The sequence below is a fragment of the Pelodiscus sinensis genome, chromosome 22 (genome assembly GCF_052426305.1).
Source record: "Pelodiscus sinensis isolate ZL-2025 chromosome 22, ASM5242630v1, whole genome shotgun sequence".
NCBI lineage: Eukaryota > Metazoa > Chordata > Testudines > Trionychidae > Pelodiscus > Pelodiscus sinensis.
The window spans coordinates 11,754,826-11,776,666 of NC_143073.1; the positions used below are offsets into that span (position 1 = coordinate 11,754,826).

Sequence of the window (21,841 nt, forward strand, 5' to 3'; positions counted from 1 at the left end):
TCAAAGTTCGTGGTGGATAGGGCCTCAATGGCTCTTATCCAGGGTGTCCCTAGCTTCTGTTTGTCGGAAACTGGGAATGGGCAACAGAAGATGGATCACTTCATGATTCCCTGTTCTGTTCATTCACTCTGGAGCACCTAGCACTGGCTACTGTCCTAAGACAGGATCCTGGGCTTGGTGCAACTTTTGACAAACCCCGTATGGACGTTCTTATGTTCCTATGTGCTGGGAATTGCTCTGGCCTTTCTGGGCCACATGGGGGCAAATCAAACCAAGACTCCTGCCCACTTCAATTTCTTTATTTGCTACACAGATGTCCAAGCTGAGGTCATAAGTCACCTGCCAGAGAGCAGCTCTGGCTGGAAGGAAGCAGCGTCCTTCACTGGGGCACGTTGGCCTTTCCAGACTCAGCGGTAGAAGAGCAGCACTGCGGATTCAAGCATCTCCTTGGATACGCTATAGCCCTGATGGGTTCCGTAGCCGTCCCAGGCAAAGGCAGTGAAATCGCCGCACTGCACTGGGTTCCCTTCTGGGAAGAACCCTCCTCCACCTATGCAGTACTGGGGAGAGAAAAGAGGAATTGCCAGGCAGGAGAAGAACAGGGACCCATCTAGACATTCCCCTGTCTCCGGGCCAGTGCCAGCTACTTCAGAGGAAGGCAAAAGAAACCCTGCAATGTCCAGTTGGCTAATGATCTATCCACAGAGAAAGTTACTTCCTGACCCCCCCACAGATCATGCCCTGAAGCATGAGAGTTTCAGTCCCTTCCTAACTCTTGGGACCAGAATCTTTATTGCCCTGTCCCTTGTATGGTCACTTATCCTCATGTCAACTGTTCCCAGATGCCAACATTTGCCACCCCCTTTGCAGTGGTGTAAACGTCTGCACAAGGGGCAAGGTAGGTTTAGGCCACTGCTTTTGTTATTTGTATGTATTGTTTGCATTGCAGTACCGATTCGGAGCCCCAGGGCTGGACAGACCCTCTGGTGCTAGGTGCTGTACAGACCAAGGGTAGAAATATAACCTGTGCCCCAGGAGCTCACAAGTTAACCCTTATCACAGGAGTTTGGGGATAACCTGCACTGGGAAGGTTGGCTGGGGTCAGAATGCCTGATGCAGGAATCCCTGAGGGATGTTCCTTGGAATGTGCTATGCAGGAGGTCAGATCATAAGATCCATTATACTGGCCATTCCAGCCTTTACACCAGAGACAGAGCTGAAGGGGAAGGGGCCGGTGGTGCAGTGCCTGTCTCTTGCATATCACGCCCTAGGACAGACACTGAGTTTTGAGCTGGGGAGGCCACATGGCCTGGGGGACGCAGCACTGGACTGGGACGCTGGTGATCTGGTTTCTATTTCTGGTGCTGCTGCTTTGTGCCTCAGTTTCCCCTTCTGTTAAATGGGGGTGATGGTATGGACTCCTCAGTACAGACCTTCAGATTTGATGAAGAAACCCATACCAGAGCTAGGGATTGTTATTATAAAAGCCATCACCCAGAGCACCAAGGACCTCTCTGGTTCCAGACCTGACCGTGAGTGGGTTTGATTCACTCCCAGCTCCCCATTTACACGTTGAAAGGTTTTTCAGTTGGACAAAGTGCCCGGAGCATTTTCTGACAACAGAGCTCCTCTTCCCACCCACCATGGCCCCCAAAGCAGATGTAACATCCACCCCCTTGGCCTGTTCTGGGGGATAGTTGCCCCCAAGGGCACAGCTCTCCCCACTGGCATCAGGAGCACAAACTGAACCCAGCCTGCACCAGTGCAGAGCTAAAAGTGTCCTTGTGCAGTTGGCTCTGACAGTGACACTTGGCAGCCCCAAGGTTGATCCGCTGGCCCTTGCTCTACAGCTAACCTCACGCCGGCCAGATACTCACATGTTCGGTGTTACAGCCTGTGACTTTAATCCCCGAACACAGAGCCATGGCCGCCTTCTCATGATTAAACACGCGGAACTGAACATGGCCGGCAACAAATTCACCTAGTGACAGAAAAGGGGAGGTCAGGATGGTAGTTTGCCATGGAGAGGTGGAGAGAAGAGACAGAGCTCCAATCCCAGCCAGGCCCCTTCATTAACCATCTTTTTGTGAACTGGGACTGACCAGGAAACAGGGATGATGGACTTCAGTCCCAGAAATGATCGGGAATTGCGAGTCTCAGCCAGGCTGTTCACAGCTCTGTCACTTGCACAGGATCTTTGACCTTCCTAAGAGCTGTTCTGCGTGCAGTTGCCATGTAGAATGTCAAAGTGGGGAACACACACTGTGCTCTCTCCTGGGGGTTTCTCATTTGCTCTCTCCTTTCAGGCTATGTCTACACTATGTTTTTATTTGTTTGTTTGTTTGTTTGTTTGTTTGTTTTGCGGAAGAGGCAATGCAAATGTAGCGTTCATTAGCATTTTCTCACGCTTCATTTGCATAATCTCTTCTGCTCCGTTTTGAGGAAGAGGTTTTTGTGCAAAAAAAAAACCAAAAAACAAAAAAAAGCAGTGTAGACAGGTCCGTTTTGCGCAAAAATCCCAGAAAAAAACTGGTGTGGTTTAATTATTAATCAATTTAAGTTATTAACCAATCAGAATGCTTTTACTGTACTGTTAACCAATGAATGTATCAGCTGGCACTAAGCTATTAACTTTATTTGTGTGAGGATAATTACAGGTTGCACCTCTAAAATTTAGGATTCTTTTGTCCAGTCACATCTGTGGTCCGGCATGACCTCGTATGTTCCAGGACCATTGAGTCCCTGCGCACTGCAGGAGGTGGGGGCATGGGAGCAGGCGTGTGGCTCAGCTGGACTGCAGGAGCTGGTGCGTGGTTCTTCTAGGCTGCGGATGGGGGGGCAGGAAGCTGGCACGTGGCTCAGCTGGGCTGTGGGCATGGCAGGAGCTGGTGCGCAGTTCAGCTGGGCTGGGGAGGGGCCGGAAGCTGGCCTGCAGCTCAGCTGGGCTGTGGGGAGAGCCAGGAATCAGGGAGTGGGACGGCGAGGGATAGGGGCAGTAAAAATAACTTCCCCTAGTCCAGAAAAATCCTTCATCCAGAATCAGTCAGGTCCCGAGGGTGCCCGACCAGGGAGGTCCACCCTGTGTTAATATTCCCCCATCATACTGTTTAAATATGACTAGTACTGCAGTAAATGAAACAATGAATTCACACTCCTGTGGCTCCTTTGGGCAATGCTCATTGCTATTCTAGTTTCTGGACCACGAGCTCCGAGTATCATTGCGCTAAAAGGAAGGTCATTCAGACTGGAATGCCAGGCCCAGGGCTTAAATTCCAAGGGAGCTGTCCAGATCAGAGCCCTGGTAAATATTTTCAATATCCCTGGAATTTTTATGGAGTGTTGGATGCAGGGTGATGGCGGAGCTCCCGGAAATTCTCTTATGAGAATTGAAATCCTGGGCAAGGCTGATCTGTGTGGGTGGGGAGGCAGAACACAAACAGTCGCTACCAGACTTACTTTGGGTACTTGGTGAGTAGTACTTGGCTGTTTGCTGGGCATCACCGTGGTCATAGACGATGGGCACGAAGGGGCCATTGTTGGTTTTGCAGCTGCCGGCGCCATATTTCACAGGGTATTTCTGGAAGACACAAGCACAGCGAGCAGCCAGGGTTAGTTTCTGTCCCTGCGACAGGGCAGCTCCAGCACAGACAGGGCAGCGTGGACTAACACAGCTGGCTGGGTGGTTTCTTCAGTCAGTACCGCTTCCTGTGCCAGCCAGTGCTAGGGCACAAGAGAATCTGGCATGTCAAGGTGCCACTTGGGCTGGATTTATCACAGACTGTTTGGGGCAGAGGTGCCCCTGGGCCGGAAAGAGTTAAGTAACTTGCAAGATAATCCAGGTTCAACCTTTAAAGGTACATTAGAAAAATATATAACTGGTACTTGGAGCTATTCCTTATGGATAGCTAATGTCAGGGAAACAAGAGCTTTAAAGTAAAAACCTGCACCGTTAGGCTACGTCTACACGGCACACTTACTTCAAAATAGTTCATGTTATTTCAAAATAACAGTGGGTGAGTCTACACAGCAAGCCTGTCATTTCAAAATAATTGCAAAATAACAGGCTTCTTCCTGACTTCTGTAACCCTGATTTCATGAGGAGTAAGATAAGTCAACGGAAGGATGTTCTTCCTTCCACTTCCTGCTGTGTGGACAGTGCCAAACGTCAAGTTAAGCTACTTTGACTTCAGCTATGTAATTAACGTACCTGAAGTTAAGTATCACAGGGGTAGCTGTGTTAGTCTGGATCTGCAAAAGTGACGAGGAGTCCTGTGGCACCTTACAGACTAACAGATTTATTGGAGCATAAGCCTTTGTGGGAAAAGACCCACTTCGTCAGATGCATATACCTTGCGTCTTCTTGCGTACCTTATTCTGAGCTTCAGGTGCAGTGTAGATGCACCAGGAGGTTCCCAGACTGCAATAAAAGGAACTTGAGGGCCCTGATGCTGATCTCAGATCTGTTTAAGTTTCAACAGGAGAAGTTTGAGTCTCAGCCTCCAGTTTGGATATTCCTGATATTGGACGGTAGCAGGGGTGGGCAAAGGGACCTCTGCAGGCTGGATCCGGCCCTCGGATGCCCTGTCATTCTCCCACCCCTAGGCCAATCAGGGCTTGTGGGTGGAGGTAGTGTGCAAAGTCTCCTCTCCCACCAGGGGCGTGGGTGCCTAAAGGGAACCACCAGCTTTTCAGAACAGCTAGAAGTTCTCTCTAGGTGGGAGGAGAGTGGGGGCAAAGGCTTCATGTGCTCTTCCACACCCAGGCCAATCAGAGTCTGTGGATGGGAGAGCATAGAAGTGGCTTGGCCTTGCCCTTTCCGCCCAAGGTCCCACCCCTTCCACTTTAAAAAATTAGTGAAGTGGCAAATTGCATCGCGTATTTCAAGTTAATTTCAAAATTGCTTGTTTTGCAATTTGGCGCTGTCTACACAGCACTTAGAAAGAAATCGCTGTTCTGAAACACCCCTTACTCCTCGTGGAACGATGTTTACAGGAACGTCGGAATAGCGAGCCCATTACAAGCCCAGATTTGGTTTTGAAATTTGGCGCTGTCTACACAGCGCTGGTATCCCGAAACCGTGCTGCAGTGTAGACGTAGCCTGGGGGAATAGTTTTCTCTTCCCTGAGTAACCAGGCAGGGCAGAGGCAGCTGCAGCACAACCAGGAAGAACCTGGGGCCAATTCAGAACTGGCCAAGAGCAGCAGCTAATCAGAACACCTGCAGCCCGTTAAGGGCCGGCTGGGGCTAGCTTAAAAGGCTTCCCTTCAGGGAGGGCCAGCAGGCCAAGGACTGGGAGTGACGAGGTGCTGAGGAAGAGCAGAAGGACGTGGTTAGATACCAGGGCCGTGTCCAGACTCAGGGGTTTTTTCGGGAAAAGTAGCCTTTTCCCGAAAAAACTTCCCCTGCGTCCAGACTCAAGCCGCGTTCTTTCAAAATTATTTCGAAAGAACGCGGCTTTTCTTTTGATGGCAGTAAACCTCATTTCACGAGGAAGAACGCCTTCCTTCGAAAGTTCCTCTTTCGAAAGAAGGCGTTCTTCAATGTAAAGAGGCCGTCTTCGAAAGAGAGCATCCAGACTCGCTGGGTGCTCTCTTTCGAAAAAGCGGATTTCTCTTTCGAAAGATCCGCCTGCAGTCTAGACGCGATCTTTCGAAAGAGCCTCTTTCGAAAGAAGCCTGCAGTCTAGACATAGCCCAGGAGAAAAGTACTGGGAGGAGATGGCTGGGGAAGCGGGAAAGCTGCAGCCCTGGTGGTGGAGGAGTTACTACCTGCTCCTGCCATTAGTGTCCGGGAGCTGGAATCCGGAGCAGAGGACGGGGCCAGGTTCCTCCCAACCACTACGGAGGCCACCCCTGAAGGGGGAGTCTGGGACGAAAGGGGTTCACCCCAAACCGGATTGGCTGGCCACTGATGAGACTGACTCAGTAGCCTCTGAGGCAAACACTTTCTGCCTAGAAGTGCAGGCCCCCGGAGCTCTGTCCCAGCTGCTTTAAGGGAGCTGTATTTCTGGCTTTGGCATAAGCAGTTAGGTATCGGAGCAGCTGTTTTGTTGCTGGTTCGGTGAACTGAAGTATTCAAATGACCACTAGCTTGGGGAATCTTGTGCTCCATTCCTCGCAGTTTGTCCTGACTGAGCAATCTCAGCGATGCCCCTAGGAACCCAGTCTCAGCAGGGGGTTCTCTGGGGGCTGCCACGGTGCAGGCAGCACATGCCAATAGGTGAGGATCAGCACTGTGGTCCCCCCACCCTAGCCCTGTGGAGATGCCCCTGCTAGGATGCCTGAATCTCAAAGTTGGAGCTCGAGGGAGGGCCGAGGGTTTGGCTTAGCGCCAATGTTCCCTCCAATTTTTACTCCCATGGGCGAGTTTTTTCCTTCCACGTGCAGAATAAATTTTTTCCACGTGCACCGAGGCCTGTGTGAATGTGCATCAATCATAGAAATACAAACTGAGCTTTGGGCACTCAGCACATCAGTGGGGTGGCATTGTAATTTCTCCTGATTGGTGCTAACCAGTGTTCCCTAATCGCTGTGCACCTGTGCGGCCAAAGCCCCTGTGTCCAACGCCCCCACTCATCTTCAGGGTGTGAGGTGTGATCAGTCTCCCTGGACAATTCAGCCCCTCTGTTGAGTCTGCTAGCATGTCATGGGTGGGGATGGGAACACCAGCAAGTAGCTGAGACTGGCCAGCTCATCCCACACCAATGGGCTGCATGGAGGGGAAGGCTCCTTGTCCCATTATCAGCCCCTGAGTCCCCAGCATGGAGGAATTGTAGCGTGTTGAGGATTTACCGGTCCCAGCTGAAGAGCTTGGGACCTGAAGAGCCACCCAGTCCCTCCCACGTATGCCCCTACACAGCCCCCAGCCCAGCACCCTCACCTGGTAGAGTTTAAAGAGGTTCCCTCCTTCTGCGGACAGGAAGCCCGTCTCGGTGTGGTACCGCAGGATGGACTTGCTCTTCCATTCCGCCAGGGCCGCCTTGTTGGTTACGTGCCACACGGACAGGTCCTGGGCTTGCAGGTCATAATAACCAGGGTTCTGAAAAGCAAGGTCCCTGCTGAAATCTCTCGGCCACAGCCTGGCTACTTACCTGGCCACTTCCAACTTCACTTCCAAGGAAGAGAAACACCATCCCATTATACTGGGCGGAGTGGGGGGGCAGGGATGGTAGTGGTGTTGGAAGGCAACAAGACACAGACTTGGTGAGTTGCCCTAGGTCACACAGGGTGACTGTGGCAAGGCAGGGCATAGAATTCAGGGCTGCACTAGCGTCTTGACTGCTGTCCCCTTCTTCCCATCCAACCCCCATTCCTGTGTCCCCCACCTGCCAGGTGCATTCAACCACATTCTGAGGCACCCTCTCCCCAGCCGTGGCCGTGGGGGAGGGGCCCACCTTGTAGTCGTCGCTGGTGGCGCCCACCGCGGAGCCGAAGGTGTTGTAATTGGCCCAGTTGCCGTCTCCCTCGGGGTAGTTGGCGTTGCTCCCCTGCTGGCTGGACCAGCGGTCGCCCTCCGTGCACTTCCCGTAGATGTTGTTCTCGTGCACACTGGCCACCAGGGTCCAGCCGCCCCCATTGGTGGTCATGTCGCAGAAGGTCTGGTAGGTCTCGCCATCCATGGTGCGCAGGGTGTAAATCCCATCTGGGGGGAGGGGAAAGGAGGGAGAACCAGGCTGGTCAGTCAGGGCCAGGGAAAGGGGAGGGGCCCTCTCAGAGCCACCCACTAAACGGGACACAGGCCCCGGGGAGGAGTTTCTAGTGGCACAATCTGTGGCACCTTAATGATACCGGGGCTGTAAAGCACCACAGCCCCCCAGTGCAAACGCAGCTGAGACTGGTTTGAATGGGCCGTGTACTGGGATGGCCATTGCCACAAGGGGAAGGGGACGAGGCTGCCCCTGTCTCAGGCACCTTTGTCCCTGTGTAGCTGGGATCACACTGGGGCTGGATTGGTATCCGTGTGGCAAGGAAACCTTCCCCTGACCCCGCCCAGTGACACCGGGACAGTCGCCGTGCGCAGACCAGGCCTAAGTGCAACCGAGAATCAGGCCAGGGGGCAATTTGTAGCATGGAAAGGCTCCAGGGCTTGTTTGGATCCCCCTGCCCCTCCTGCTGCCTGTGTCCCCGCCCTGTGTCCCTCTCTGGGCTGCAGCCTGTGGTGACTCGGTCTGGGGGCTGCATGACAAGTGGGACAGAGCCAGGGACAGAATCTGCCACCCACTGGCTGCACCCACATTGCCAAAAGTTCCTTGATATCAGCTAAAGCCACTGGCCTGGGTCCTGTCTGTGCCCTGTATGATGATCCTTCAGCTGAAAGTCATACTGGGGTATGTCAGGACACAGCGGAAGGAGGTTTTCAGAGGTACATGCTAGACAATGGGAGTTGGGCACCTCGTGCCACTTGTGCCTCTGATGTTTTCTGCCAGGATGATCAGCGGGACTCTGGCGAGCTCTTTTCATCCAGCAGCTGCCTGGCCTGGGCCGAAGCAGCAGGGCGCTGGCATAGAGCTGAGGTCTTGTGTTGTTCCTTGAACAGGGTGGTGCCCCCTGCACGTGGCTTAGCAGACAGCAAGCCCCCTGATTCACCCCAGCCAAAGGGCCCCCGCTCATCATCAGTCCCAGCCCTGCTGGAGCCAGATCCTGGGGCTTCCTGGTACCTTGCAGTGACATTCAGCTGGTCTAAGCAGCGATGTTCCCCCCCCCCCCCCCCCCCCATCATGTAGCAGAGAGGTGACCTGTCTTGGTTCCCCTTTTCCCTCTGTTATCCTGGGACTGACAGGGCTACAGCCATGCTGCATTTAACACAGACGTCAGGGGAGTTGACAAACAGGCTTCCTACAGAGAAAGGAACGGGGTCAATGCCTCCGACCAGCTGTGGCCAAATAAAGTGGGTGGTTCATTTATTCAGGAAGCTGCAGGAAGAGCTTGTTTGCATTCTAAAAATCATTAGTAGGGTGAAGGCAACCTGGTGTCCCCTCCCAGCAGGAAAAGATTCGGGTTCAATGGAAAGGCCTATTGCTCCACACAGAGAGAGTGTGAACCCGAGTTATCCTTCAGCTGAGGAGCCAAGGAAAAGCAACACCTGGGATTCTGTGGGCATCCTGACACTCGGCAGCCGTTGCCGGGAAAGGAAACGCCTGGAACAAACCCCGTGAAGTTACGTCGCTGCCGTTAGACAGTGAGGCCTCACTCTTGGTTGTTGGGAGCTTTTCTGCCTGTAGCGCTTCAACTGGAACCCAGGCTATGTCTAGACTGCAAGCCTCTTTCGAAAGAGAGCGTCTAGACTGCACGTTGAACTTTCGAAAAAGCGGCTTGCTTTTTCGAAAGAAAGCATCCAGTGAGTCTGGATGCTCTCTTTCGAAGAAGCCCTATTTACATTGAAGAACGCCTTCTTTCAAAAGAGGAACTTTCGAAAGAAGGCGTTCTTCCTCGTGAAATGAGGTTTACCGCCATCGAAAGAAAAGCCGCGATCTTTCGATTTAATTTCGAAAGAACGCGGCTTGAGTCTGGACGCAGGGGAAGTTTTTTCGGAAAAAAACCCTGAGTCTGGACACAGCCCCACTGTCCACCTCCCTGGCCTCGCTACAGCAGCCTTGTTTTACTGCTTCTCTAACCCGCCCTGCGCTGCGCCCGGCCTGAGGAGTTTGTTACCTCCAGGCCAGGGAACCTGCTGCTGCTCCTGGCTCCACAATGGAGGTGCAACATATCCGTGTTGGTGACTGTGCAGTGCCAGGGGTGGTGCGCTGCAGGGAGGTGTCTCCGCGGAGCTCAGGGGCTGGAGTGCCTGTCTGGGTGCCTGGCTGAGGAGGTTCGGGCTGAGAGCCCTGAGGAGTTTGCTGGCGAGACAGACAGGCTGGAGCCGGACAGAGTTGTCAGCTGCAGCACAGCTCCCACCTGCGGGGACTGGCAGGGCTCAGTGTCTCACGGCTCCAGGGATGTGATTCCCCACCATGCCCACAGGCAGGCAGGTGCCCCTGCTCCCAGCACAGAGATGCCTGAGCGCATCTGAATCAAACGGCCCCAGCTGTGGCATTTTTCAGTCTGAAGCAGCCCCCCAACAGAAGCAAAGCAGCTTTTGGCAGGTCCGGGGATGCTGCCCCCACACTCACCTCCAGCTCCGTCCTGAGTGGATTTAATTTCCTTGCAGCTCCGGTGCAGACCCTGGGAGTTCTGGTCACCCTGGGAGCAGGACGAGTCTTCCCAGTTGTCCAGCAGGTCACGGATGGCGAGTTTCAGGTCAGTGGTACAGCTGCCCCCAGCTGTACAGATGTTACTTGGGGTTAGTTAGGAGATTTCTCTGGTACCAGCCTGGTATCAGAACAGCAGCGCTCGTCCTTCCACAGCATCGCCAGCCCACGAGAGCAAAATCATAAGCTGGGTCTCCCCAAATCAGGACATTTTGCCCCAAAATTCTGAGTTTTGATTTTTTCTTGAAAGACGATCTCGTGTTTTTCAGTTTGTTTTTGTTACACAGGCTTGTGTGACAGTTACATGTATCAGGGAAGGGGATTTTATCCCTTGCTACAGGAGTCCTCACCCTGCCCCCATCCGCCCATCACCTGCCCAACACTTCATGCTACACCCCCATGCCCAAATCAACCCTGTCCTCTCAGGTCCCACATCACATCTGCCCCCACCTTTGCCTCTTGCATCGATTCTGTCTGTCCCCAGCCAACGCATCGATTCAGCTCCCACACCAGCGCTGTGTCCAGGCCCTACCCAGTCCTGCCCACAGCTCCACATCTGCCCTGCTTCCCCGACCTCCCACCAGTTGTACCCCAACCATCCGTACCTCTGCTCCTCTGACAACTTCTGGGGATTGATTAATGCTCCCAGGCTGGGGGGCTGCAGCAAGATCCCCATCCCCCTCCTGTCTACTAAGATTTGGTGTTCCAGAGGAGAGGGGGAAGAGCAGAGGACCTGTCCTCTCCCTGTTGCTCACAGGACAGGAGGGGAAAGTGAAGCCGCGCTGAGCTGCTGGGCTCTTTAGGTCCTGCCAGCGTGCAGGGGAGCAGAGGGGGAGGGGCTCTGTTAGCTTCCCAAGGGCTGAACTTCCGGGGGGCTAGTGGAGGGTCTTACATCGCAGCAAGAGGCCTCCTGCCCCAGCTGACATGCCGCCCCTCATGCCGAATCATGACAGCTGTAGCCATGTTGCCATCATGGTGCTTCGTCTAGGAAGCGACTGTCTAGGAAGGAGTACGGCAGAAAGGGATCTTGCGCTCGTAGTGGACCACAAGCTAAATATGAATCAACAGTGTGATGCTGTTGAAAAAAAATAGCAAACATGATTCTGGGATGCATGAACAGGTGTGTTGTGAGCAAGACACGAGAAGTCATTCTTCCGCTCTACTCTGCGCTGGTTTGGCCTCAGTGGGAGTATTGTGTCCAGTTCTGGGCACCGCATTTCAAGAAAGATTTGGAGAAATTGGAGAGGGTGCAGAGAAGAGCAACAAGAATGATTAAAGGTCTAGAGAACATGACCTATGAAGGAAGGCTGAAAGAATTGGGTTTGTTTAGTTTAGAAAAGAGAAGATTGAGGGGGGACATGATAGCTGTTTTCAGATATCTAAAAGGGTGTCATATGGAGGAGGGAGAAAACTTGTTCATCTTGGCCTGAGGATAGAACAAGAAGCAATGGGCTTAAACTGCAGCAAGGGAGGTTTAGGTTGGACATTAGGAAAAAGTTCCTAACTGTCAGGGTGGTTAAACACTGGAATAAATTGCCCAGGGAAGTTGTGGACTCTCCATCTCTGGAGATATTCAAGAGCAGGTTAGATAAATGTCTATCAGGGATGGTCTAGATAGTACTTGGTCCTGCCATGAGGGCAGGGGACTGAACTCAATGACCTCTCGAAGTCCCTTCCAGTCCTAGTATTCTAGGATTCTATGATTTGTGGAGGTCCCAGTCCCTGGATGGGGATTAACACTGCAATGGGGCAGAGCAGATGTGTCCAGGTATCAGTGCTCTGAGGGTGACCCACGGAGGGACTGGAGTTTTGAAAAATGCACCTTTAAAGCCTGTTCCACACCCTGGCCTCCGCAGCAGAAGAGCTTTATGGACTTGAGAACATGAGACAGGGGCCAGAGGACAGGCCTGGCTCGAGTGGGAGAGGGTGGAGACTCAGCGCTTTTGAAAATCCAGTGATGCATGTTATGTAGGTGTCTTTTGGTGGATCAAGATTTCCAGACGGATTTTGGGGGCCCAACTCCATGCCAATGAAGCCCCTTTAAAAGTGTCTCACCAACATTTGGTACTGAGACTGTCAGCTCTTTGGGGCTGAGTGTGTCTTTCTGTGCTGGGCTGGTTCAGCACCTGGTGCCTCGGGGGCCTGGTCTGGGACTGCAGCACTGAAGCACAAACACGGCATGGAGCCATAAATTATTTCAGACAGACAGAAGAAATTCACTGGAGCAGGTTCCTTGTGAGCGAGGGGTGGGAGGAGGCTGGCAGCCAGTTGGGGTCATTGTGAATCAGCAAAGCCTTCCCTGGCCCAGCCCTTCCCCTGTGTGTATCACGGCCCTGACCCAAGTGACAGGGTCAGTTTGGGGAGAATTTTTTCCCAGAAGAGGGAAAGGAAACAGCCACTTACCGCAAGGGGTCGCCCTGGTCAAGGGGAAGAGGAGCAGCAGGAGAGCGAGTTGCTTCATTGCTGACTTTGCACTAAGAAAAACCGTGGATCATGGGTTAATAGCCAGGCTAGGGGGTGGCAGGGCTCCTCCTCAATCCTCCTGCTCCCAGGGCTGTGCTGGCTCTCTGCCTAATCTGCAGTTTTCGCCTCTCTGGGGTGTGGAGATCACATTGTACCCATTTTGCAGATGGACCCCTCCCTGTGGCAGGAGCGATATGAGACCTCAGCTCTCTGCAAGCGCCCTGCTGCTGCTTAGGCCTGTGCCCAACAGCTGCTGGCAGAGAAAAGCTTGCCAGGGTCCGGCTGATCATCCCAGCAGAGAATTTCAGAGGCACAAGTGGCACTGAGGTTCCCAACTCCCATTGTCCAGTGAGTTTCCCAGAAAATCTCCCCTCCCCCCGCTTCCCAGAGCCCAGGATGAAATTCAGCTGGAGGATCAGTGTGCAGGACTCAGGAAGGCCAGTGGCTGCAGCTAACATCAAGGCACCTTGGACAATGTGGGGGTAGCCAATGGGTAGCAGATTCTATGGAGTCCACTGACTCCAAAGAGCTTTAGATCAGGCCCTTTCCGCCTCAATTTCTCCATCAGCAAAACATAAGAACATAAGAACAGCCACACAGGGTCAGACCAAAGGTCCATCCATCCCAGTATCCTGTCTGCCGACAGTGGCCAATACCAGATGTCCCAGAGGGGAGGGATCACAACAGGTAATCCTCACGTGATCCCTCCCCGTCACCCACTTTCAGAGAAACAGAGGCTAGGGATGCCATTCCTACCCATAAGAGCCATTGATGGACCTAACCTCCGTGAATCGATCTAACTCTTTTTTGAACCCTGTTGACGTTCTAGCCTTCACCTTATCCTCTGGCAAGGAGTTCCGCAGGTTGATGATGCACTGAGTGAAAAAAAACTTCTTTTTGTTTGTTTTAAAATGGGTAAAATGAGATCTCTACACCCCACAGAGGTGCTGTGAGGCTCAGTTAGCAGAGAGAGCAGGGGCAGGGCTCGCTATGTGCTCATGATGCTACTTGCATTCTTCCTGGGACCCTGTACAGGCACCATAGTCCCTAGTGCTCCACTCCCAGCCTGTCTCCCCAGAGCTTCCCACCCCGCAAGCCCATCGCTGAACCACCAAGGGACTTTTAGTGGGCTCTGAAGAGGAAAACTGCTCTGCACGGCCAGTCCCTGCCACCTCTTGCAAACCCCCACTGAGTGCAAGGGCTGCAGGGTGTTGGTGCCCTGAGCAGGAATGTTTCCCCTGGATCCAGGCTGCACTGCGATCTGGTCCAGAGAGGGGAAGTGCGGGGATCACTACCTACATCACTGGAGTGCCAGGGCAGAGGAGAGTAAACCGTGGCCCCACCCCAGCCAGAGCGCCGGAGCCGAGTGGGGTAAGCCTTGATGCCCCAGAGCCTTTCCCAGGCTGGCTCACTGCGTGGAGGGAGATACACTCCCGGGGGTGAGTTTGGATGCAATGTTGGAGAACCGAGGCCCACCTGTGGCGACTCCCCTGGTTGAAACATCCCCACTGCTACGTGACATCACAGAGTAACGTCCTAAGGGAGGGGAAGGGTCGGGACTCACCTGGGGTCCCTAAGTCCCGTGTCACCGCGGCGTCTAACGGCAGAGTTCACCAGCCAACGCTTCTGACCAGCGAGATTGTTCCTCTGACGGGCCAAACCCAACGTGAACCTTTTAAAGGGAAGGGAGCCAATCAATCAAAGCAAACACCGGAACAGTCCCAGCACTCCGCCCAGGGGCTGGGGAGAAGCTTTCCAATGAAAACGATAAACAGGGTCAAACCGAGTTCATGTTGCAACTGCCTCCATTCATTGACCTTCCTCGGCCAGCCAGCCAGGAAACTCCGTGTTGATGCAATAACACATGGCAGGTCAGACATCACTGCATTATCGCAGACTGTTTGCAAGCTGCAGCGAGCGGTGTGTTGACTTAGGTGGTGGAATTGAACGGTCCCGATGAAGCCAAGGCGGAAGTTAGCCCAGAGACCAGAAAGTTACATCTCGGTCAGCCCAGAGCACAAAGACCCCTGATTCCTCCTTAGTCCCAGGCCAAGAGAATCTCCTGCAGCCAGCAGCCCACCATTAACGCCCATACTGGGCCCCACATTGCTAGGTGCCTAATACCTGGGCACTTGGTGATACTGTCTTCTTGGACTCCCCGTGGGCATGGAGGCCCAGGTTCCAAAATGGCCAGGCCTCAGTCATGTCTCTGTAAAGAGCAAACAAACTTTTCCCACTGGCTAATTAACCATGCACCACATAGGGGAAACTGAGGCACACACAATATTCACGCAAAACAGCTTGGGCAATTGCCCATACCACTACAGCCTTAGATTCAGAAAGGACTCCGGATGTGAAGAGCAATCAGAAGAATTCATTTAATTTGTCAATCATCATCGGCATCCCAATCTAGAGAGTCTCTGTCCCTTACTTAAGAATTCCCAACATTCTGCTTTTTTACTGACAGCTGCTATGCACTGCCTGGGGATTTGCAGGGAACTCCCCACCCTGACTCCAAGGCCTCCACTGGTAACAGCTAATTTAGCCCTCATCATTTTATCAGAAAATATGCTATTTCCTCTATAGAAATCCATGGTAAACCCACATCTTGAATACTGGAGACAGAAAACTGGCTAGATTATTGGGCTCAACTGGCAGAGATCAATGGCTCAATGTCTAGTTGTCAGCTGGTTTCAAGCAGAGTGGCCAAGTTTTGTTCAACATATTCATTCATGATCTACATCAGGGCTACTGGACTTTGGAAGCCCCAGAGGCAGCAATTGTGGTTGCATATATATATATGCAAATATATGCAAATCGCTTCTTTCACACTGATAGGCACGAATACAAAGATTAAGGCTTAAGCCACGGCACTGGACCCAATCGTACCCAGTGTGAGCCAGTCAGCACCTCTCAAGCTCTGCCCACAAGGCTCAGCAGCCAGCACTTCCCACAGTGCCCCAGCGTGTCCAGCACCTCCTTGCTGGTGTCTAGAAATGCCGACACCCTGTACCTGCCTGTTCCAGCCTGCCCGTCCGCTTGTGTCTTTCAGTGCTCACCCCACCTGGGAGACGCCTCACCGTTGTGGAGCGTGTTCCCAGTGGAGGCCATGTTCAAAGGATCCCACCTGCAGGCCTGTGTAAACCCAAACCGCACTGCAGGCCACAAACAAATGGGCCACAGACCCATGCAGGCTGCAGGCCGCGTGTTGAGTAGCCCTGATCTAGATGATGGGATGGCTTGCACCCTCAGCATGGTCACAGATGATACAAAGCTGGGGGGCAGGGACAGGGTCCAGTGACCTAAAATTGGAGGATTGAGCCAAGAGAAATCTGATGAGGTTCAACAAGGACAAGTGCAGCGTGCTGCATGTGGGATGGAAGATTCCCAAGCACTGCTACAGCCTGGGGACCAACTAGCTAAGTGGCAGTTCTGCAGAAAAGGACCTGGGGGTTACAGCAGAAAGAAGCAGGATATGAATCAGCAGTGGGCCCTTGTTGCCAAGTAGGCTAATGGCATTAACCGGAGCAGTGCCAGCAGATTGAGGGATGTGATTATTCCCCCTGTTTGGCACTGATGAGGCCACATTTGAAGCATAACTAGGGCTGTGAATGACTAGTCGACTATCTGATAAGCAAATGCATTTGCTTATCGGATAGTTGACAGGCTAGTTAACTAGTTGCTCCGCCCCCCACCCTTGCTGCCTCTATCAGAAAGAGGCAGCAAGGCGTGGGAGAGGAGGGGGTACTTCAAAGTGGCAGTACTGCGTGGAGTCAGGGGCCAGCTGGCGTGTCCTCTGGCTGCACACAGCGTTTCAAAGCGGCAGCACTGCGTGGAGCCCAGGATCATGTGGTGCTGCTGCTTTGAAATGCCGAGTGGAGCCTGACGCCGGGCTCGCCACAGCATTTAAAAGTGGCAGCGCCGCACAGAGCCCAGGGTCAGTTCCCAGCTGATCCTGGGCTCCACGCGTGCTTTCGCCTTCAAAGCCCTAGGTTGTTGCTACACTTCAAAGGCAGAGGTGCCCTATTGACTAATAGAACAGTCAATGCAAAAATGCATCGACTATTCGATTAGTTAATTACTCCATATTTAACATCCCTACTCATAACACAATAACTAGGAGTCACTAAATGAACTTAATAGGTAGCAGGTTTAAAACAAACTAAGCATTTCTTCACAGAACGCACAGGCTACGTCTACACTGCACATTAATTTTGAAATAAGATACTCCGGAATAGTTATTCAGGAATAGCTTATTTCGAAATAGCATGTCTCCGCTACAGGGAAGCCTCAAAATTAGTCCAAGGCAGGATTCCCTAATGTAGAGGTGCTATCTTGATTTAGATCCCTAGGAGGCACTGGGGAGGAATAACTTAGAATGTCCCTGGTAAGGGGCTATTTCGAAATAGCAGCAGTGGACCGTCTACACACGCCTTATTTCAAAATAGCTGTTTTGGAATAGGAATTATACTTCATAGAATGAAGTTTACAGGTTTCAGAATAAGCTGCCTGTTATTTCAAAATTATTTTGAAATAACGGAATGGCTGTGAGACGCTCGCATTGTTATTTCAGAATAACAGCCCTTATTCTGAAATAACTTTGCTGTGTAGACATACCCATGGTCAACCTGTGGAACTCTTTGCCAGAAGATGTTAAGAAAGCCAAGACTGTAACAGAGTTTGAAAAAGATGTCGAATTTGTCACTATTTATCTTTCTACTATTTCCCGATGTGTTAGACTCTTTTTCATTTGACTGTTTCTCATCTGATCTTTACCAGTATTTTATCATCTTCCATCCTCCACATAGCAAAAGATATAAAACACCCTGGAAAACCCTCCATTTTGTCTTCAATCCTGAATCAAACCTGTGGAGGATCTTTGCTGTGAACTGAAGCTCTAATGAAGGCTGAATGACACATCCGACATGCGGATGTACTCCAGAAGCTTGACTTAAGCCAGCAGTTTATTTCACCACTGCTACACGCTTGAATCAAGAACTTTGCAATTGTTGTATGCATTTGATTCTTTTAACTATTTTAGCTAAATTTTCTTTCTTTCTTTCTTTCTTTCTTTAGATTTTAGTTGCTAAAGCATTGACACAGTGATTTTTGGGTAAGATTCTGAGTTATAAATTGACTTTGGCCTCTGGCTGATTCTTTGGGATCAGAAAAACCTTCTATTGGATGAGGTTGGTTTTCATAACCTCTCATCTGGGTAAGGAGTGGTGCTGGTGGTGAATCAGAACTGGAGTGTCTGAGGGAATTGCTCGTATGACTTCCTGCTGGCCGGTGTGGTGAAACAGTTCTCCTTGTGTCCCGTTTGGTGTGCCTTAGGGAGGAAGAACCCCAGACATGGGCCATGGCAGCCTTGTCCCTCAGGAGTTTGCCCTGAATCAGATACTCTCAGGAGTGACCCACTAGAATATCCCTTGTTTCATGAGTTAATACATGTATTTTGTGTTTTAATCTGAACCACTGAGTGTGGAGTGAAGTGTCTGGAAATAGTAGTGCAAGGAGGGGGGCTGTTGCACAGTCTTCTCCACTTTGGGGTGTGTGTGTGTGTGTGTGAAGTGTTTGAGCTTACGCTCTGTAGTTCTCTGTGCAGTGCAAGACGGTATAATTTGGGGGCTGTATTCCAAAGGGAATGTGTGCACCAGGGGAGCTGGAGTTGCCTTGACAGTAGCTTTTCTATTGTTGGTGCATACAGAAAGCCTGCATGTAGGGTTGACAGATGATTTCAACAAAAATACCTGACACACTTGGCATTGCAACACAATCTGCATGACATCTTATTTAGAAAATACCGGACATTTATATTTTCTCAATTTGTTTCTCGAACAGAAAAGCTCAAATACTGGACACCTGTTAACCCTACCAGCATGTAATTGCAGCAGGGTGTATCCCCAGGCCTGCCAACAGACAAAGCAAGGGGGGCAACTGAGGTGATTCAAAAGGGGTTGGGACTCCTGGATGTTGCTACTGCGGCTGCTACCATATGTAAGGGGACTGTTACCCCTTACTAAAACTCTGTGGGAGTTTTTGGTTCGCCAGCTCGCAGTATCTGAAGGGGAAGAGTTCATGAGACTGACTGACCCCAGAGACAATGGAAAGCAGCCAACACTCCAGCTCAGCCAGATTGACAGGTTGGACAGGCCAGTGAGGAAGGGGAGAGGCCAGGCCCCGTCCTCCCTGTGAGCTGGGATTGTTCTGGCTCTCTCTCTGAACAAACAAGCTGTGTGCAGAAGAGGTCCTGCAAAGACAGAGAGCTGAAAAGAGCAGTGCAAGCTGTATGAAGGAGTCCTGCAAAAGGAACAGAGAACTGAGACACTGCTAAGAGGAGTGCAAGCTGTGCTGAGGGGCAGTTTTTGCAGCAGCAGAGCCAGGCATACACAGCACAGGGAGTGTAGAGCCTGTGTTGAGCAGCAGACTGGCAGTGCTCAGAGCCAAAAGGAACAGAGAAGCAACACAAGGAGCTGGAACTGGCCAAGCAGCACAGCCTGCAGCTGGATGTGGTGAGCACCTGGGACCAGCAAAGTGTGGGGAAAGGCTCTGGACTGGGAGAGGGGTCTGGCCACTTCGAGCTTGAGACTGTGTGGTCACTACCAGAGCTAGCGTGTCCAGCCTGTAGCCCCCCCCTGCAGCATATCCAGGGCCTCTAAGAAAGAGACTGTGGACTGTCCTTAAACCCTGCAGACTGCTGTTTTGATGTCCCTGTGCTACAGAGCAGGGCTGTGGGTTCTCATTTAACCATTCTCATTTTGTCTTATTCTTTTCTCTTTAATAAGTTGTTGTTTAATAAATTGTATTTGCTTTGAACCTTATGAAGTGATCACTGGGCCAAGAAGGCCTGCAGTGTAAAGAGAGCACCTCGGAGTGGGGACACCCTAACTCCTGCCCCTAGTGACTACAAGGTCAGGGATTAAGCCCCAGGAAACCTGGGCCCTGCCTTGTTGGGGTTTCAAGGGCTCTGCTACTCCGGAGAGTGGAGGGGGAGCCCTCAGGATCAGGGAGCCATGGGGTAAAGGAGGTGGGAGCGGGGACTCAGATCCTTTCGCTGGTTCATTTCACCGGGGTGTATAGGAGCCAGGAAAGTTCCCCACAATAGCGGGATCATTCCCCCGCTTACACATAGGCGCTGTGGTGGCTGGAGTCTCAGGCCCTTTAAATCATGTCCAGGACACTGCACAGCGTGCGCGATGTGGCTCTGAGGGATGACTGGGGGAGGGGCTGCAGTGTGCTGCACTCCCAGTGGTGCCGAGGGCTGGCTGCCCCCAACTCTGTCCCTTCTGCCCAAGGCACCACCCCTTCCAGACTGGAAGCCCCCCAACTTGCCCAGGATCCCAACAAATTCACGTCTCTACCTGTGTGTATAATGAGCAATGTGGAATCACCCCTTAGTTGGAAGAGGAGAAGCCAAATAAGAAATGTAGAGGGACAATTAGAAAGGCCAAGGCACAAAACAAGATCAAAGAAGTTAGAGACTGAAAGGTTAACAAGATAACACTCTACAAATACATTAGCAGCGAGAGGAAGTGCAAAGTGACCATTAATCACTGGGGAGGGAGAATAAAATGCAGTTAATAGGTTTGCGGTCATTATTCTACGAGATATACACAATAAAGAAACAGGCACACACACAAGGTCTGAAGTGCACATGCATCTGAATCTCACGCCCAACAGTAAACAAGCAGTTCACAGATAGTAGTTTAAAGATTTAAGAGCAGGTTGGATAGACATCTATCAGGGATGATCTCTTCTAGATGGTTTTTGGTCCTGCCATGAGGGCAGGGGGCTGGACTTAATGATTTCTGGAGTCCTTTCCAGTTCTAGGGTTTTAGGATTCTATGATCTGACACTCTAAAATGGGAAGAAAATGAAAATCTGCATCAGAATATGTTTCAGAACACAAGGAAGTAGTTAAAAGTTGAAAATGAGGGGGGAAAAGGGAGAAAAGGATGAAGAGTTGGTGCTGGCGATTGTGTGGCTCAATTATTACATGTAGCTGTCTATAGATGAATAGTTCTAAGTCTACACCAGCCAAGTGTTTATTCAAATAAAAAGTTTGTCAGAGAATATTGATTTCTTAAAATCAGAGGTGGCACTGTGTGTGAGTTCTGTTTTAGTTCTGTAGCAAACCATGTTGAGGAATAGAATTCAAAGCATTGAGGTACTGAACTCTTTCTGCCCTGTCTTTTTGTTGACCAAACTGAACCCCAATATTTACCCCAAAAAATCATTCAGGCTGTGTCTAGACTGGCAAGTTTTTCCGCAAAATCATCTGATTTTGTGGAAAAACTTGCCAGCTGTCTACACTGGCCGCTTGAATTTCCGGAAAAGCACTGACGATCTCATGTAAATTCATCAGTGCTTTTCCGGAAATACTATGCTGCTCCCGTTTGGGCAAAAGTCTTTTTCCGAAAGACTTTTGCGCAAAAGGGCCAGTGTAGACAGCACAGTACTGTTTTCCGCAAAAAAGCCCCAATCGCAAAAATGGCAATCGGGGCTTTTTTGCGGAAAACCGTGTCTAGATTGGCCACAGACACTTTTCCGCAAAAAGTGCTTTTGTGGAGAAGCATCCTGCCAATCTAGACGCGATTTTTCCAAAAATGCTTTTAACGGAAAAGTTTTCCGTTAAAAGCATTTTCGGAAAATCATGCCAGTGTAGACGTAGCCACAGAGTTTGTTGCTCTGATTTTCACCTGTTTTGGGAGAGTGGCAGTAATAAACACTTTTTTAATTCCCGGGGGAAAATAAAATAAAATAAAATAAAATAAAGAAAAATAAAGAAAAAAAAAAAAAAATGGAAAACAAAAGGTCCTGCCTACAGCCAAGGGTGAACGTGAAGGAGAACATGACAGAGGCTGTGACAGACAGCACCCAATGGGAATCATTGGTGACAGATCCCTTCACACCTGTTCCTCCCTTGTCCATTAAAACGGGTAATTTGGTGCAGAGGAAAATGGAGCAATTAGTGCCCATTTCCCAGCTAATAGTTGAGCAACTAGCAATTGGAAATGGTACAGCTTAGGTAATGGAAATGCGGGGCTGGGCTGTACCAGAGGAGGTGAACTTTAAGCCTAGTATTGATGGCAGTTCGAACGACCACCTTTGCAGTTCTGGGACTGAACGTGGAGAAGAAAGCACAGAAAGGCAGGAATGTGATGCAAAGGAAAGGAATTCTGATGTGAACAG

At 51.2% G+C, this 21,841-nt stretch overlaps 1 protein-coding gene across 2 annotated transcripts; it reads right to left on the minus strand.

Moving 5' to 3' along the window:
* Positions 1-283: 283 nt before the first annotated feature.
* LOC102449905 (intelectin-like protein) lies at positions 284-14,364 on the minus strand. 2 transcript variants are annotated; one of them, XM_075908146.2, is made up of 8 exons: positions 14,214-14,364; positions 12,590-12,660; positions 10,109-10,258; positions 7,394-7,641; positions 6,880-7,038; positions 3,457-3,577; positions 1,878-1,981; positions 284-560 (listed from the first exon to the last, which is right to left on the minus strand). In XM_075908146.2, exons 2-8 carry the CDS (start codon positions 12,645-12,647, stop codon positions 408-410), a joined length of 993 nt encoding a protein of 330 aa, XP_075764261.2. In that variant the 5' UTR covers positions 12,648-12,660; positions 14,214-14,364; the 3' UTR covers positions 284-407. The 2 variants fall into 2 exon arrangements, with proteins under 2 accessions (XP_075764261.2, XP_075764262.2); XM_075908147.2 differs by having other exon boundaries at positions 12,590-12,653; positions 14,214-14,307.
* Positions 14,365-21,841: the final 7,477 nt, after the last annotated feature.

Coding starts and splice junctions, on each gene's coding strand:
- LOC102449905 (XM_075908146.2), bottom strand. CDS start 12,647: ATGAAGCAACTCGCTCTCCTGCTGCTCCTCTTCCCCTTGACCAGGGCG. Junction 3,578..6,879: donor ACCTCTTTAAACTCTACCAG/GTGAGGGTGCTG, acceptor TGTGTCTTCCAG/AAATACCCTGTGAAATATGG. Junction 561..1,877: donor CAGGCTGTAACACCGAACAT/GTGAGTATCTGG, acceptor TTCTCTCCCCAG/TACTGCATAGGTGGAGGAGG.